Here is a 17,483-nt window from a genome sequence, read left to right as displayed (position 1 = left end):
GGGTAGAAGAGACTGGCTTCAGACCTGGAACATTCCAAACCAAACAAAAAAAACTTTTTAAAGCATAATTTTTGGGAAATAAATCTATCTGTGGTGGGAATCCTTAAATTGATGCCTTTGTCTTGGTTCAGTGCCAGTCCACCCCTTGCTCCTTGGGCTGAAGTGATTGAGTGAACAAAGCAGAAGGACTTACAGCATGGGTGGGCTAGAAAGGAGACTTTGGCTACAATCTTGAGACCCAAAGGAAGCTACCAAAGTGTCCCACTTTTGGTTTGGAAGTTTCCTGACCTCCACTCGGACACATGGACAACCTATCCTTCTCTTGTTCAACCCATAATCTTTGAACCAAATGGTAGAGAAGAAGGTGATATAACAAAAGGATGGACTTTGGGGGCAAAGAGGTCTGGGTCTGAATCTTGTCTTTGCACTTTACTAGCTCTATGGTTTGGGGCAAGTACTTTTTCTTTTTGAGCTTTAAGTTCTCATCTGCAAATAGAAAAAAAAAGTATTTCCCAGGGTTATTGGGAAAAATAAATCTAATGAGATAACTTATATGAAATCACCTTTCAAAGTGTCTGGTTCTTGGTGGAGAGTTAAACTCAGTAAGCAGAAAAGTTATATGCATAGGGAGGAAGAATTTTCCAATAGCTCTCCAGATATAATCAAGTAAGGATTTTTATAATGAGATGACATGAGCAGACTCTTGATCTTCCCCTCAAAAGGGATCGGTCCCCAAGAAGAAGAGAGTCCTAGATTTTTGAGGTTAATGGTAGAGTGTGTCACTTTCTGTAACAGAGTAAGGATTTGTTACCTTTTTTCCAAGATGCCTTCAACTGTTAAGATGCACAATTGATTAAAATATAACTTTTTGAGAGAAAGAAGAAAAATAAACTACATTAATGGACCCATCAATTTTAAGACATTCTGATTTCAAAATTTTCTGTCTTGCAATTGAATAGATACTGTTGCTGTTCCAGATCATCGAGTATCTGCCGGGTGCAGGTGCTGCTTTCTGCTTTACTAAGTCCTTAACTTGTGGTGACCCAGTGAGGCAGATATCATAATTCCCACTTAGGGTTAGGAAACCAAATATGGAGAAGTTGAGTCTCATTTCCAAGGTCACACAGCTAGGAAGGAGGGCTTGCCCGGCAGGTCTTCTTAATTCCCAAATGCTTCCCACTCTCGATAGATTGTTCTCCAGGTTAAGGAGGCAAAGGGATTAGTTCACTACAGAGAATGGTTTGTGAAGGTGGTACTTTTAAATTTGTCCTGAGCTCTGCAAGGTGATCAGGAAGGGTACAGGTAATATAGAGTTGTAATCTAACTGATATCCGAATACTGGTCTTTGGAGATAAGGTTTAACTTGAAATTGGGATTACTTAGAATCCACACTGAAGGGGAGCCAAGAAATGAGACTGAGTCAAGGTTAATACAGCCCCAGATGGAGGGGCAGGAGGGACCAGCCACTGGGCCAAAAGTGTCTGTCCTCCAACCCATGATCCTCAGGGTCCTCCCCCTAAACCCCGGCCTCCCTTCTACTTTGACTCTGTATTAATGAAATCTTTTGAGAAAAGTCCAGTTTTCCCTGTAACCATTTGTAAAGAGGGAAAAACGTGCTCACTGATCGTCAGGAGCCAGCTAGCGGTCATCTAGTTCTGGAACAAGTGTTTAATTAACAAGTTGGATTTCTGGCTAGTTAGTCCAAGTTAGTTCCCCTGTGCCTGGTTATGGGAATTGAAGCTTTTGTTCTGTAAGCTGTGGATATGGCCCTTACTCTGATATGACCACTTATGACACTCTCAGGGGTTTGCCCTGAGCCCTGACTCCTGAGCAGAAGACTTGGCATCTGAGAGTCTGTCTGTCTGTCTGTCTAGCTCTGGTGTTTGGGGGAAGCAAGAGCCAGACCCACCTGAGTGGATTCTCTACCGAGCACGGCCTCATCAGGAAACAGAGGAATGCTCCACGGCTCTTTGGGAAGGTGGCAGCAGGGACAAGGATGTGCCTGGGGTGCGTTGGGGCTGGACAAGGTTGGGGGTTGCCTGAAGCCTAAATGCCCCTGTCAATCTGACCAGAAGAAACTCATAGTGAAGCTGCCAGAAGAGAAAGTGCTTCTTGGTCTCGACTGGAGAAGGCTCTCTGGACAGTGGCCAAGTCAGCACCAAGGTGGGGGTCACCGAGTGTCCACGTGGACATCAACAGGGCTGAAGGTCACGGTGGCCGGGTGCTGGCTACTGTTGCTGCTTGTGCCCAGGGCAGGAGGTGGGGCTGGCTTGGGGCCCTTGGGCTCCAGCTCCCGCCTTGTCCTCATTTTCCTGTAACGAGAGGCACAGGCATGGTTGAGTTTTCCCTTGTATGTCCTGGGGAACGGGCTCTATGACTACTGCTCTAGGGAAGACACAAATGCAAATCATCATTAGATCATGTTGTTTAATTGCCAACCACAGTTTTACAATGAGACGGGACCTTGGACATCAGCTAATTTGATCCTTCAATTTCTCATTTAACCTAAATTCAGTATTTAATATTTTTCTCTACCAGTGAATGAATACAGTGTCAGACAGGTGGCTATGATGGACACCTAGAGTAGAAAAACTTAAGATAGAAGCTCTCACAAGGACAAACACCAGAGGTGGGGGTAGGGATGACTAATGAATCTTAAATTAAACTGGGCTATAGAAGGTTCTAGGAATCTGAGGTGGGGCCAGAAAAGATTATCAGCCAGAGATGAGATCAGAAAAGATTATCAATCATAGAAGACCAGCCCAATCTTACCCAAGGCTATAATTGCCACAATAATGCTATCAAGGAACACAATAAACATCCCTTGCTCTAACAAAATGCAGTTCTTGTCTCTTAGGACTGCCTGCTAGAATCTATGGGGCCATCTCTTTCCTTTTTCTCTTTTCCTTAATAAAATTGCTGTGTGCTGGTAAATGGCAACATCTACTGAATTCTTCCTCAGAGGGTCCCAAGAACCCCATGCACCAGACCTCATCATCTGAACCCCAACAATTTGAACCTTCTTTGGGTGTGTGTGATCATAATTTACATAGTTGTATAAACTTTAACAATATATTATAAATAGCTTTCCTCATCAATAAATACACTTCAGAATACCTTTATCCCCAAATGGCTTTTAGTTCTATGATGTGGTTGTATTTAGCTTTTTAATTAAAAAAATTTTAAAAGAATAAACTTCTAGCAAAGTTGTCCCTATAGATGATAATACTTTTCTTCTGCAATCAAATTATTTCCTAGTTTTTAAAATTTTATTTCCTCATACATGGTTCTAGAAAGTGGAGTGACCAGTATGTGCATTCCAACATTTGTCATCTGAAATACTCATGTGGCTCATTCAGTTCAGCCTAGCAGAGGCCTTCCTAAGACAGGAAGATTGAAACGTACCTCAATTATCTGTAAATTACATGCAAGTGTTCATTAGAGTGCTCAGGTCATTGTTACCATCACTACACTTAAAAAATACTTCTGCAGGGCCTCCCTGGTGGCACAGGGGTTAAAGACACAGTGCTATCAAGCTATTGCCAGCCTCTGCAGCCTGAGTTCGATGCCCGGCCAGCCAGGGAGCTGACCCACATGCCACAGCAGACCTCTCCTGTCTCGCCCGCTGCTCCCCTCAGCAGTGTATTTCGGTAGATCTGCCTGTTCTGCTCCCCACTCTGTCTCTGGTGAATCCTCTCATACCCTACCCCCACACCTCTGGCCTGCACCCCAGCTCTTCTACGCATAAATAAAATAATAAAAAAAATCCTGCAAATACAAAAACATTTGGTCACTGTGAAGTTTCTCTAGCAGAACAAACATTAAAACGAACCCTGCAGTGTTGGAGCCTTTGATGGGGGCTTCTGGTACCACTGGGCACATGACAGGCACCCACAAGGGTTAGTTCTCATTTATTCTGATGCCATGACAGGCACCAGACAGCCCCAAAGCCCCAGCATTCCATACCTGTTGTATATCTTCAGGAGGATCAGGACCACTGTGAAGATGATGATGACAAGCACCACGATGGCGGCCACGATGGCTCCAGAGCCTACAAGGAGGCGGGAAGTGGAGAGGAGACAGTGCACAGAAGAGCAGGAAGCACTCAGAGTCTGGGGCAGGGGCAAGGGAGCCCTACTGCAGCACACCACATGACAGCCCCACCGGGTCCAGAGGATGACGAGAGAATGTGATATCCTGGGACACTCCTGGGGGACCCCATCTAGAGTGGCACCGCAGCCTCTCCCCATGGGGCCATGTCTTCAGCACATCAGCCCCCCAAGTTCTCATCAACCCTGATGCAGCTTCACACTGCTTTGCAGAACTGCCCTCTTTTTTTTAAAAAAAGATTTATTTATTTATACAAGAACCGGAATACAGGCTAGATGCACGGAAGGTGAGAGGATTCACCAGAGACAGAGCAGGGAACAGAACAGGCAGAATGACAAAATACACTGCTGAGGGGAGCAGTGGGCGAGGCAGGAGAGGTCTGCCCCACCATGTGGGTATCTCCCTGACTGGCTGGGATCGAATCCGTGCTGCAGAGGCTGTGGACAGCTTTACAGTGCGGTGCTCAACCGCCTGCGCCAACAAGGAGGCCCAAGAACTGCCCTCTTTTTGATAATACAAAAGTAATATGAGATTTTTGTACATATTTTTGAAAATATAAATGCAAGTAAAAATGGGGGGGTAATAAAGATCTCACTGCCTTAAGAACCACTGATCACCTATATGTGTATACATTCACCAGTGTGATCACTTATGTGTACAGTCGCATATTAAATATCCACCAATCTTTTAAACATTATTTATTAATCCTGTCTGAAAACCCATCTTAAGGAAAGTCACAAATATGAAAAAATGCATTCTTGATAAAAATGGAGCCATGCTTTATAGACTGTATTACAGCAATCACTGATTTTTCTGCATGATTTTTTTTCTTTCTGAATGATTTTTAATGACTGTACTCCATTGTTTCGATGTGCTGTAATTGGTTTATCAATTGTCTTCAGGATATTTGTGTTGTTTTCAATTTTACATCACAAGACTATGGGTCTCCCCGGTGGCGCAGCGGTCGAACACTGGGTTGCGAAGCTGCCTGCAGTCTGCAGCGCCTGTTCGATCCCCAGCTGCTCCCCGGCCACCAGAGGAGGGTCCCACATGGCGCGCAGACCTCTCCTGCCACCCGCTGCTCCCCTCAGCAGTGTACTTCGGTCCTTCTGCCTGCTCCGCTCCCGGCTCTGGCTCTGGTGAATTCTCTCACCCTCCCGCATTTCTGACTGTACCCAATGCTTGTATAAATAAATACAAATAAATCTTTAAAAAAATAAAATAAAATAAAGACAAGACTATGGTGAATGTCCTTTTGGTTAATAACACAGATTCTAATTTTCATATCAGTACCCTATCCCAAAGCCAAACTCCCCTTTGGAGTTCAAGATCATTATCCTTACCAGAATTGATGTTGAAGATCTCAAGAACTATAAACATGTTTATTCTTTAAATTAATCTATTTTATTCCAGGGAGTTTTTCTTTGGGAATGACCTTAAATACAGAAAAAGCTGTATGAATGAAGATATTTCTTATAACACTATTCATATTCTAAATATGAGAATGATTCAATAAGGTAGGGGTGGCACACTTACCCCAAGATTTAGTTTGCTATAATTTAAATGATATGCAGAATGTAGAATATAATATTATTATATACACACATATAAATACTACATATTATGTTGCAGACCTCTCCCGTCTCGCCTGCTGCTCCCCTCAGCAGTGTATTTCACTCTGTCTGCCTGTTCTGTTCCCTGCTCTGTCTCTGGTGAATCCTCTCATCCTCCCGTGCATCTGGCCTGTACCCCGTTCTTATATGCATGAATAAATAAATCTTGAAAAAAAAAAAGAAAATACCTATTTAAATTAGAATTTCTGACAAATGATGAATAATATTTTAGTGAATCTCAACTACTGCATATCACACACTTATACAAAATTATTACCTTAGGGCCTCCCTGGTGGCACAGCGGGTTGAGCACAGCGCTGTGAAGCTGTCCACAGCCTCTGCAGTGCGGGTTCGATTCCCAGCCGGCCAGGGAGAAACCCACATGGTGTGGCAGACCTCTCCTGACTTGCTCACTGCTCCCCTCAGCAGTGTATTTCAGTCAGTCTGCCTGTTCTGCTCCCTGCTCTGTCTCTGGTGAATTCTTTCACCCTCCTGCACCTCTGCCCTGTACCCCAGTTCTTGTATAAAATAAATAAATCTTTTTAAAAAATTATTATCTTAAATTCAAATTTCCCAAGTGTCTTGTGTTTTTCTTTACTGAATCTGGGAACTCTATCTAGGGCATGCAAAATCACCTAGCTGAGAAGCTCTGCTTTCAGTTAAATAATAACAGAATTGTTTCCATAGCACTGACAGTGAATCCATCTAGCCTGCATTTCCTTTTAGATCTGTTTGAGACACACCTCAGCATGCTCTGCTGGTCTCCCCACCCAGCCAGGAGCAGGCTGACCCATGGGACCCTCTCTGAGAGGCACTTTGCTCGGTCTCCATGGAAGGGGTGCATCCTGCCATCAATCCAACAGCCTGGACCTGTTGATCCCTGGGAGAAGCTCCATGTGTTCAGGAAGTCTGTTCCATCCCAGAGGTATACACATTTCAATGGAAATGACTGAAATGGCCCCCAAACTTCCCCTTATACAAGTGAAGAGTGAAGAGTTGGCCTCAAAGTTCCCTCCTGGGGACCCTTGTTCCTGGCCAAAGTCTCTCCAGAACTAATTCCCCAGCTTTATCCATTTACTCCTTTGTAAATTGATGGGATGTTTTTTCCTTGCAAAAATAGTGTGAAAGAAATACATCTTAAGGTGATCCATTTAGGGACATCTTAAATTTGCATTGTTCTCTAATCCACAAAACTTCCTAATGAAATTATCAGTGCATTGCGGGTGTACAAAGCTCCTTTCAAGTTAGACAAGAATAGGACACTTGGTCGCCCGGGGCAATAGGTATACATCACCAGGTATGACCTGGAAAGCCTGGGGGGCTGGATGTACTTTGCGCCCCAGGGACTGATCAGTGGAACGCCTTGTTAATAAGACTGGAGCCATGGGTTGGGGTTGGGAGTGTATCAGCAGACTCACCCTCCCTAAAGTCCCAAATCCAGTGTTCAGTTTGACCCACCCTTCTCTGTCAATAAAAAGGCCAGGATCTTGCTCTTGAGTGGCATCCTGCATCCCACAGTCTGCTCCATGCGTCCTGTTTCTTTTCTTTTTCAGTGTTGCTGATGCACCAATGCATAATAATAGTAATAATGATGACCAATTAGGCATGCATTGAGGTTATTCTAAGCTCTTCAGTGAATTATCTCTTTTAGCTCCCACACCTACTTTGTGTGGTAGCGTCCTAAATATTCCCATCTTATAGGCGTGGAAACTGAGGCACAGAGCAATGAAGTCTCATACTCAGGGTCATATAGTTGGCGAGGGGTAGAATTGGAACTGAGACTCCACCAGCGCCCATGCTCTTGACCTCTGCACCAGGAGATGCCCATGACTGATGTCCCCCCCACCCCCAGGACCACCGAGCCAAGTTGACCTTACTCTTGTATAGAAAGTCTTCTTCCCTGTTGGTCACATTCAGTGAGAAAGGGGTTTCTCCCACAGGGGTGGCTGTGGTCATCTTGACCCTGGGAAGAACAAAGGACAAAATTTTGTTTAAAACCAGAGACAGCTGTTTCTTTAAGCAACAGGTATAAGACACCTCTGGCCTACACCCCAGTTCCTGTATGCATAAATAAATAAATCTGTTTTTAAAAAATCAGACTCAATTGAAGTCTACTTTCTAGCCTATTTCAACTCCATTTCTCTCTCCCTGGAAGTGATCACACTTTGACCACTAATGTGTGTCTCTTTTTCTTTTCTTTAATATTTGCTTTATTAAAATTTTTTGGTGTATGTTTTAGTATTACCTGTTAGTGTATATTATATATTTTTCACCAAGGTTCAAAAATGTTTAATACAAGATCTATGGGTGTGTGTGTATATGTGTGTGTGTCTATATATATATATATATATATAGGTATATATATTTATTAAACATTAATTAATCACCTACTAAATGGCTGCACTGTGCTAGGTGCTGGGAATACACTAGTGAAACACAAGACAAACTTTATCTTTAGAAGCATTTTCATGGGTGCCAGAGATAGCGGGGTGGGGGTGGGCGTACAGGGGTCAGGTTTGACCACAGCATTCTTGGGCTCAAAAAACAATCCTCTTTCCAGTGCCCACGTTTTGATGTTTGGCAGTAAAAGCCCTTCCCAGACTGTTTCTACCCTCGGCTCCTCGCTTCAGGCTCTGCCAAGCTGCCTTGAACATGGCCACTCCACTCTCCCCCATCATTCCTGGACTTTGCTGCTTCTGGGCTGGCTGCCCTAGGTTTGGGCCTTCAAGTCCCCACAGTGGGCCTCTCCCAAGAGTCTCCTCTTCTGGACTGCAACTCCCCCACTCTCCCAGCTCCTGATGGAAAAAGGGGCCACACTCCTCCATTGGGGTGGTCATCTGCACCCAGGCTGGGGGCTCTTGGTGGCTGTGGCCTGGACCCCACAGACAGCCTCAGGCTCAGTGATGCTTTGTGTCCAGGACCCACTGATCCTAAAGATGGGCTCTGCCTTAACTTTATCTGCCTGCCTTTAAGCCCAGAGCCCGAACTAAAGCCCCCAGCTCTTGTCTGTCCCTTTGTCCCAAAGACCAGAACTCCAGGACTTCCACCACTCAGGCACCCTCAAAGAGGCTTTGCCTGACCTCCCCCTCTAACCAAAGTTCTTCCCTACTGGGCTTCCTGTCTCCCGTAAGAAGGCCCCATCGCCTGCTCCACTGCCCACGCTCCCTCCAAAATGAACACATCTTTGAGACTCATGCAGTGACCCCCAGGAGGACTCCCCCCCAGACAGAAATAGCAGTTCTGCTCTCCACGCTGGCACAGCTGCGTTCTGCAGACAGCACCAGGGCACACGGCTCAGTTGCTTTGCCTGTCAGTTAACTCCCCCGTCATTGTCAGGGCCTTAAGGGCAGAGGCTTTATCTGGTTCTTTTTCATATCTTTCTATCTCCCCCAGATAGAGTGCCTGACTCTTCTCACCCTTGCCAGTGGATGTCCCTGAATGAGTGATTGGATTTCTCCCCACACTGGACTTAGCCCGGAAACAATCCCATAGAGGCAGTGATCAATCTCATAGTGAAATTGGTTTGTCCATCTGGAAAAGGAGGTAGCTTTCCCCAAGGTTGCTGAGGGTGAGAGGCTGAGTTGAAAGTACTTTCAAGTGCCCCATAAATGGTAAATCTTAGTATTTTATTATACTGGGGATTGGTAAATATTTGCTGAGTGAAATTACAGAAAGGTGGCTCTGGAGCTCAAAACAAGAAAAAGTTCTATGAAAGTAAGCTTGGACCAATATGAGAGTTTGAAAGAAAGTCATCGCCCACATCCCACACCTAAGTCCTGCTCCCAAAGAGACACCTGCTCCCCATCCCCACCACCCCACACACTCTTCCCCACACCAGCACATAGGAGAGAGCTTTAGAATGCATTTGCCAAAACCCTCTGCTTCTGTTTCCACCACTATCAAGGCTTGCTAATAATGCTTTCTCACAATTCCTTGGGGGAAAAAAGAGGCAAACAGGGGCCCCCGGGGACAGAGACATGGCACAATCGCTGGGTAAGGAAACCTGACCCACGCACACATCTGCTGTGAAACCAACACAAGAATGTCAGAGCCCACCACTCAACATCCAGGAATCTACCACCTGCCAAGACCTTGCGCTGGGTATTTTTGCCCACGGTCTGAGAGAATTAGCAGAGCACCATCTCAGTCGGTTTTCCTCTTCCCTTGTTTCAAATCCTGAGACTTGGGGATGAAAGCTAACCTTGTACGTGCAGACAGCCTGGAAGTGGCAGAGCTGGCATTTGAGGCAGCTCTGAGAACCTCAAAGCCTGTGTCCTTCCCACTGTTCCACCCTACTCCTGGCACACATCTGGGGGTCATGACCACAGTTTCAGGTATGCAGAAACACATGTATGTGTGTTTCTCTCTCTCTCTCACACACACACACACACACACACTCACACACACTCACCAGTAATGCAGCCTCTAAGGCCCCAGGACTGGTCTGGAAGGACCTTCTGGAAGTCCTCAGGTAGCCTCCTGGGCGTTGAGTTCTAGGTACAGACTCGCTTTTGGAAGGACCCAGCTACTCTTCTTTCTGAGAACAGTGAGGTCTCCGAGAATGTTTTATTGCACCTCGGGACCAGGCTCTCAATGACATCTCTGTTCCTTCCACATCAGACGGTGGGAGGAAGGGTGGTGGTACAGCCATGGCCAAGGGTGTGGGTGTTTTCATGTGGAGGCCCCCAGCAATGCTTGTTAACCAAATGAGGTCCAGAGGGATTTCAGTATCAAACGTGTCTCTGACCAGGGTCCGTGAACATAGAAAATGGAGGAAACTACTGGAATGGGGAAGCTGGTTTCATGACAAAAGTTAATTTGATGATGATGATGATGATGATGATGATGATGATGTACCATGTGCCAGGCACAGCACGCAGGCCTACTGTGGGAGTCTCACTTAATCCTCATACATGTCTGGTAAGGAAAAGTGCATTACTGTGCCCATTGGAGAGATGAAGAAACAGAGACTCAGAGCAGATAAGAAATCAACCTAAACTCACAGGCTAACATGCAGCCATGCTAGGATTCGAGATGCCTCTCTAATTCCACAACTGCTTCTCCATCAACCCTCACTAGGCTCTGTTCCAGTGAATACACAAGGCACAAATGGCTGAGCACCCAGGGCCCCAAATAATGTAAGGTCGGATGAGAAAACCCACACAGGCTGGGCCTTAGCAGGACAGCCAGGGCTCTTACCCCGACTCCTGGTCCTGGCTGGTCCTACCTGACTGGTTCCTGCCCTTGGCCACTCTCTGAACCTCCAGCAGAGCTTTAATAACATTTACAGAATCTACAAAGCACTGTTGTTCCGTGAAGTGGCTGACACATGGCCCTGTGTGGGAAGTTGGTTTGTGAAGTGATAGAGGGTCATGATCATTTACCCCCGAGCCACCCGCTCTGATGGTCGAGTATAAGAGCTGTATCCGGAAGATCAGTGTTGCCAGCCCTCACCTGTCCAAAATATCTCCCCTACTGCTCCGCCCCAGCGGTATCTTCCTTCCCTCTGGCATGGATAAAAGTCTCCTGGAGATGACAAGACAACTGCCACCCCACGACACCCCTAGTCAAATGGCAACTCTAAGCAGGTAACCCATCAATGCCTCCCAGTCGTGAAAACATCGATTTTACTTCTTACTAACAGGTGGTGATAGCAGTCGGCTATTGTATGACCCCTTGAATTTAACTAACAAATGGCAAATGTTCTGCAAATCCAGTCTGCTTGGAAGTAAAGGAGATTTCTGCCCTTGAAAACAGAATTTGGATGGTGTCTGATTCTCTTCTCCAGGATAAATATTCTTAGGTCCTTCAAGCAACCTTTAGAGTGAGAGTGCCCCTCATGGATCCTTTATTTCTGTATGTCAGTGTCTCCCTTAAATTCAGTACCCTCCCTGGTCACATGACTCCAGAGCGGTCCTGAAATATCCAAAATGACATTACTCTTGGCACTTATCAGACCTGAACCTAAATTCTATTATTTCTTAGCTGTGTGACTTCCCTCTCCTTTCTTCATCTGTTGGTTTTTGTGGTCTGTAAATTAGGAATTACCAGGCCTCCCTGGTGGCACAAAGGTTAAAGTCTCAGTGCTATCAAGCTATAGCCAGACACTGTGGCACAAGTTCGATCCCCAGCCAGGGAGCTGACCCACATGGCACAGCAGACCTCTCCTGTCTCACCTGCTGCTCCCCTCAGCAGTGTATTTCAGTGGATCTGCCTATTCTGCTCCCCACTCTGTCTCTGGTGAGCCCTCTCATCCCCCATACCTTTGGTCTACACCCCAGTTCTTGTATGAATAAATAAATGCAATAAATTTTAAAAAATTTAGGAATTACCAACTCCATAGGGTAATGTATTTAGCACAGTGGCTGTGCACAAAATTTATGCTATTAGGCTGGAGGAATACAAGCAAGTAAATCACTAGCTTAACAGGCTATCAGCACAGTGCTCATATATGCCCTGGTGCTATAACCCCAAGCCTTTTTCAGACTCAATCAAACCTAAGATCAGCGAGTGAAAGGACTTTCTACATTGTGAGGTGCTCTGGAACTATAAGGCAGCTGAACTGTAAATGTGACACTTCAAGATGAGCTGATGTCCAGTAGCCAGGTCCCCACTGCACTCTGGTGCAAATGTCTTTTTGAACTTAATTGCGGGACTTTGCATCTATGTTAACCTTGACCATGTTGCTCTGGGTTCTCAGGAGAGAAAGTCCAGGTCCTCCTGGGTAACTCCTGTGACAGAACACATTGTCCAGGAGCTCATGACCCAACAAAGGCTTTGGGTCAGGAAGACCTGAGTTTTAACCTTGGCCTCACCGCTGACTGTATAAGTACTTCTCCAACTGCTCAAGTGTTTGTTGTATTTGGTCAAACATGGGTATGAACAGGGAGGGCAGAGAGTCAGACCATGAAGCTGGTATTCCAAGAAGGAGATTTATTTATTTATTTATAGATTTATTTACTTATTCATATAAGAGCTGGTGTGTAGGCCAGAGGTGCAGGAGGTGAGAGGATTTACTAGAGACAGAGTGGGGAACAGAACAGGCAGATCGACTGAGATACACTGCCGTGGGGAGCAGCAGGCAAGACAGGAGAGGTCTGTTGTGCCATGTGGGTCAGCTCCTGGGGATTGAATTCATGCCACAGAGGCTCGTGATAGCTTGATAACACTGATACCTAACCCCTGCACCACAAGGGAGTCCCCTAAGGAGGAGATTCAAGGGATTCGCCAGAACTTCCAGAGGGTTCTACCGTCTTCTCTATCTCCCCTGAGGACAGAGACAGAGGAAATAGTGACACCTCACCCATGAAGGCAAAACCCTAATGGAACCAGCAGAGCAGGGGGGCTGTTGGGTGGGTAGGGGAAGAACAAGCCACAGATTCCTGACTTGGGGTGAGAATCAGGGGACCCAAGTTCCCTTTGCCATTCACTTGCCATGTGTCTTTATAAAGTCCTCTCCTCAACCTGGACTGGGGTTTTCCTGTCTGTAAAATGGCCCAGTTGAGAGATGGTCTCTATGGGTCTCTCCAACTTGTGGCTCCATAACTTTAGAACCAGTGTCTTGCAAAAGCTCCTGTCTCTGTGGATATTGACTCAGAGGATGCTAGGGAGGGAAATGCTGTACATGCCAGAAGACCAGACTCCTTCCTGGAAGGCAACCGAGACTGGACCAGTCAGAAGAAACACCACGGAGGGGTTCTGAAGCAGCAGTAGTGTTCTGCATGTGATAACTAGGAAGGAAACCCCAAACATTCTGCAGTGCACATAGTAACCCCAGTCTGCGTGAACCTAAATGGCCACCTCACCCACTCTCCATTCCTCTTGAGTTCCACCTCCTCTCCCCCCAACCCATCTGCCCAGCCTGTGCGTGGCTCTTCCCATTAGCATCACAGATCCCAAAGATGGGAATCTGACTTGGCTTAATGTTCCCTTGAACTTGGGGCCATACACAATTACATAGAGAACACATGTTCCTTGTGGTTGGTTTCCAGAAATTAGGAAGCACATTTCCAGTTGCATTTACTCATCTATTCTTTCCTCCTTCCGTCCACTCACAAGCCCACCAACCCAGCGCACATGTCCATCCTCTCATCTATTCTTCTATTTCCTCTGTCTTTCATTCACCTCGTACCCACCATGTGCACTGCACAGAAAGGACTTAAAGGAGGGTGTGGTGATCATGTCCCTAGAGCTCAGAGGATGAGAAGTGCAGCTATCTCCTTTAAGAATATTTCCTCTGTCACTATTTCTTGAAGATTATCTACCCCTCGCAACACTGCTTAGCCCAACGCTGGTCCAATAAAGGTGCCTGATCAACATGACCTTGAAATCCTGTGGAAAATGCAGTGGCCTGTGGATCTGAAGTCTGGGTTCCGGGTCCACCATCTCTATTAAGTCTTATGACCATCCCCCATCCCGACCCCGATCAAATTCTGGCTCAGAATTTTCTGGCTCAAAATTCTCGTCCGTTGCTTCCGATTTCTGTGGCCTGCATTGTAAGGAAAGGTGCCGCGAGGTGCTTCCAACCTGAGACCTGCACATCTGTAAATCCCACGTACTGAGTTGACATCAGAAATCCCAAAGGAAAGTGGTCACAAGGCAGATTTGCCTCGTGCCAAAAGGGCAGCACAGGCAGTGCCGCGAGCCAGTGGGAGGCAGAGACCTGTGGGCGTCGAGGCTGAGGCTGAGCTGGAATGTGACGGTGGCTTCCACTGGTCCCTGGGGTCTCTGGGCCCAGGGGAAGAGTCAGCACCCAAGAGTTCACAAACTGCATTTGAGTTCCCACATAAATCGCCAGGGGTCCCACTGTCCCCAAGGAGGGGGAGAGGGAGGAACAAAATTCAAGAGTCCTGCCCCAAGTGAATATGTCAGAGGAAAACAAGTCCACCCCAACATTCTAGTCAGGAAAGGAAAAGGAACTAATGTTTAAAAAAACACTAACAAAGTCCCAAGCACTCTGCTTTCAAATGTTTTCTTGTTTAACCAACAGAGCGGGTCTTGCTACGGCCACTATACAGAGGGGCTCAGGGGCACCCCAAAAGTATTACTCATCAGGGGCTGAGGCTCAAACTCAGATCTTCTACCTCCAGCGGCCATGGACGCAGCACCACCCAGGTAAGCCACTCCTGGGGACACTGGAGTCATCAGCCTGCAGGACTCAGCTTACTTCTCTTCCTGCCTATTGATATTTCAAATTCAAGAGCTGCAACAAGCCCTCGGAGTCTGGCAGGCTTTCCCTTCTCCAGCCCAGCTTTCGTTTGGGCCAGACAATTCCTTGCTGTGGGGGTGTCCTGTGCATTGTTTAGTAGTGTCCCTGGCCTCTACCCTCTAGATGCCAGTAGCCTCCCCCAGTTGTGGCAACCAAAAGTGTCTCCAGATCTTTCCACATGCCTTCTGGGAGGCAAAATCACACTACTGGAATGGAGCTACAGGCCCGTGTCTTAGCTGTTCCTACCTTTCTATGCAAGAACATCTAGACAGGAAGAAAGTTGTACAGTTTATACTGACATCTGTGGACAAACAACTGATAACAAGGATGATGATGAGGACCACAAGCATCACAGCTACCCCTGCTACTGAGGCCTCACTCTGTACTGGCTGCCATGCTGAGCACATATTTTCCTCACATATGTTACCTCTATACTCCAGATGAAGGGGCTAAGGCTCAGAGAGGTTGGCTAACTCACCCAAGGTCTCAGTGCTAAAATGCAGAAGTAGGATGCATTCATCTCCTGCAGTGTGAGGTTCCCCTAGTTCCCTCAGCCCCCTGGGCTTCCAGAACTCTACGAGCCAGGCTTAACCTCCAGGCAAGAAATTAAGGAGGAGACTCTGGCTAGACATAGCAGTAAAAGGGAACAGGTTATAGATACTGATTGATGTTACTAGACCTGCAATGGAACATCCAGGTTCCTGACAATCAGCCAACGGAGTGGCCACTCATTGACAAGCCCACCCCACACCCAGACATTTTTCCCACAGACTTTTTTTTTTTAAAGATTGATCTATTTATTTATTTATTTATTTATTTATTTATTTATTTATTTATTTATTTATTTATACAAGCACTGGGTACAGTCAGAAGCGCAGGAGGGTGAGAGAATTCACCAGAGCCAGAGCAGGGAGCAGAGCAGGCGGAAGGACTGAAGTACACTGCTGAGGGGAGCAGTGGGCAGCAGGAGAGGTCTGCGCGCCATGTGGGACCCTCCTCTGGTGGCCGGGGAGCAGCCGGGGATCGAACCAGCGCTGCAGAGGCTGCAGGCAGCTTCGCAACCCAGCGCTCAACCGCTGCGCCACCAGGGAGGCCCTCCACAGACTTTTTTTCCAATGAGTTTTTATGTGTCTTTCTCTTCAATAGGAACTGATTGCTAAGGGTTAAAGACCTTTAGTGGTAAAAGCCTCAAATATGACAAGTAGGCAGCAAATGAAACAAATGAATAGGTATTTAAAGCAAACAGAGGCAACAGAAACAGCAGGAGAGAACTCCAGCATCCTGGGAGACACAAGACACTGCATCTTATCACACTTAAGAGTAGACAAGAAGAGAAGAATATCCTGAGAACCAGAAAGAGTGTTAGGAAATTAAAAATATGACCAAAGAAATAAAAAAATCAATAGCAGTTAGTTGAGAAACATGGCTGATGGAAGATTGTTGAGAAAATGTCTCCTAAAGTGGAACAAAAAGATAAAGAGAGAGAAAGTAGGCAGGAGCTCCTTTTTCTAGTAATAAGGATTCCAGGAGTGACATGCAGAGAAAATCAAGGCAAGGAAATTATCTTTAAAAATCTGAAAATTTCCCAGAAAGGAAGGACGCAAATCTTCAAAGACGACCCTCTGAGTCCAGTGAATGAAGCAAGGAGTGGAACAATGAACAAGAAACACCCCAGCGGAGCTCCTCAGCGTGACCTTCAAAACACAGGGTGGAAAGAAAAGAAGGCCCCTCACCTGTCCAGAAGTGGTTTCTCGTTTTTTAAGGTCAAATACAAAGGATTTTCAGTCAGATGAGATGAAAATGGCACTGGATTCAACAGCAGCAGCCCCAGAAGCTCCGAGGCACTCTCCAAAATTCTAAAGGAAAATAATTCCAGCCTAGAACCAGACAGTGAGCCAAATGAAATACTGAGTGAAAAGGTAGAATAACGATATTTTTGGGCACACGGGCCTTCAGAAAATGTCCACCTCAAATCACACACTTTTTCCCAGCAAACTCCTGGAGGACATGCCCGCTAAAGTGAGGAGTAAGCAGCGTGAGAAGGGCACGCATGGGCTCCAGGGACCAGGGGTGCCCAGGGCCATGCCCTGAAGCAGGGAGCAGGATTGGGGGTAACCAGTCCAACCAAGGGGGAGCAGGGAAGAGCAGGAGGTTCTATCAGCCAAGAAAACATGAAACTGGTTGGTTCAGAGTGAAAGGAGATACACCCTTTTGTTGGAGAGTCCGGGGGGGGGGGGGGTGACCTTGTGATAGAAAAATAATTTCCTTCCAAAGGCTCAAGGAACCAAAATCCCACCTCTGCTCCACCCACCAACCCCCATCTCCCTCTCACCTCTGGGTAGCATCTGCTTGTGATCACAGGACCCTGGGGAAGCCAGCAGGAAAATCACTGAGCCCACAGGCCTTATTACAAATGAGGAAACTGAGGGCCAGTGAGGCACACAGGGGCCCAGGGAGAGGAAGGCTTGTTGGTAGTTGATTTGGCACCGTCTCAAGAACTCCTTTCTGGTTCATTCAAAACAAGATCAGCAGCAACAAAAGCAAGAACCAAA

General features: G+C 46.5%; 1 protein-coding gene across 1 annotated transcript; it reads right to left on the bottom strand.

The window, feature by feature from the left end:
* Nucleotides 1-2,170: 2,170 nt before the first annotated feature.
* NCMAP (non-compact myelin associated protein) lies at nucleotides 2,171-7,679 on the bottom strand (the record flags this gene model as incomplete). Its single annotated transcript, XM_084243563.1, has 3 exons — nucleotides 2,171-2,312; nucleotides 3,967-4,051; nucleotides 7,601-7,679. The coding sequence occupies 3 exons, from the start codon at nucleotides 7,677-7,679 to the stop codon at nucleotides 2,171-2,173; spliced, it is 306 nt and encodes a 101-aa protein (XP_084099689.1).
* Nucleotides 7,680-17,483: the final 9,804 nt, after the last annotated feature.

Source organism: Talpa europaea (assembly GCF_964194135.1).
Source record: "Talpa europaea genome assembly, chromosome: 9".
NCBI lineage: Eukaryota > Metazoa > Chordata > Mammalia > Eulipotyphla > Talpidae > Talpa > Talpa europaea.
This window is presented reverse-complemented; position numbering and strand designations above follow the sequence as displayed.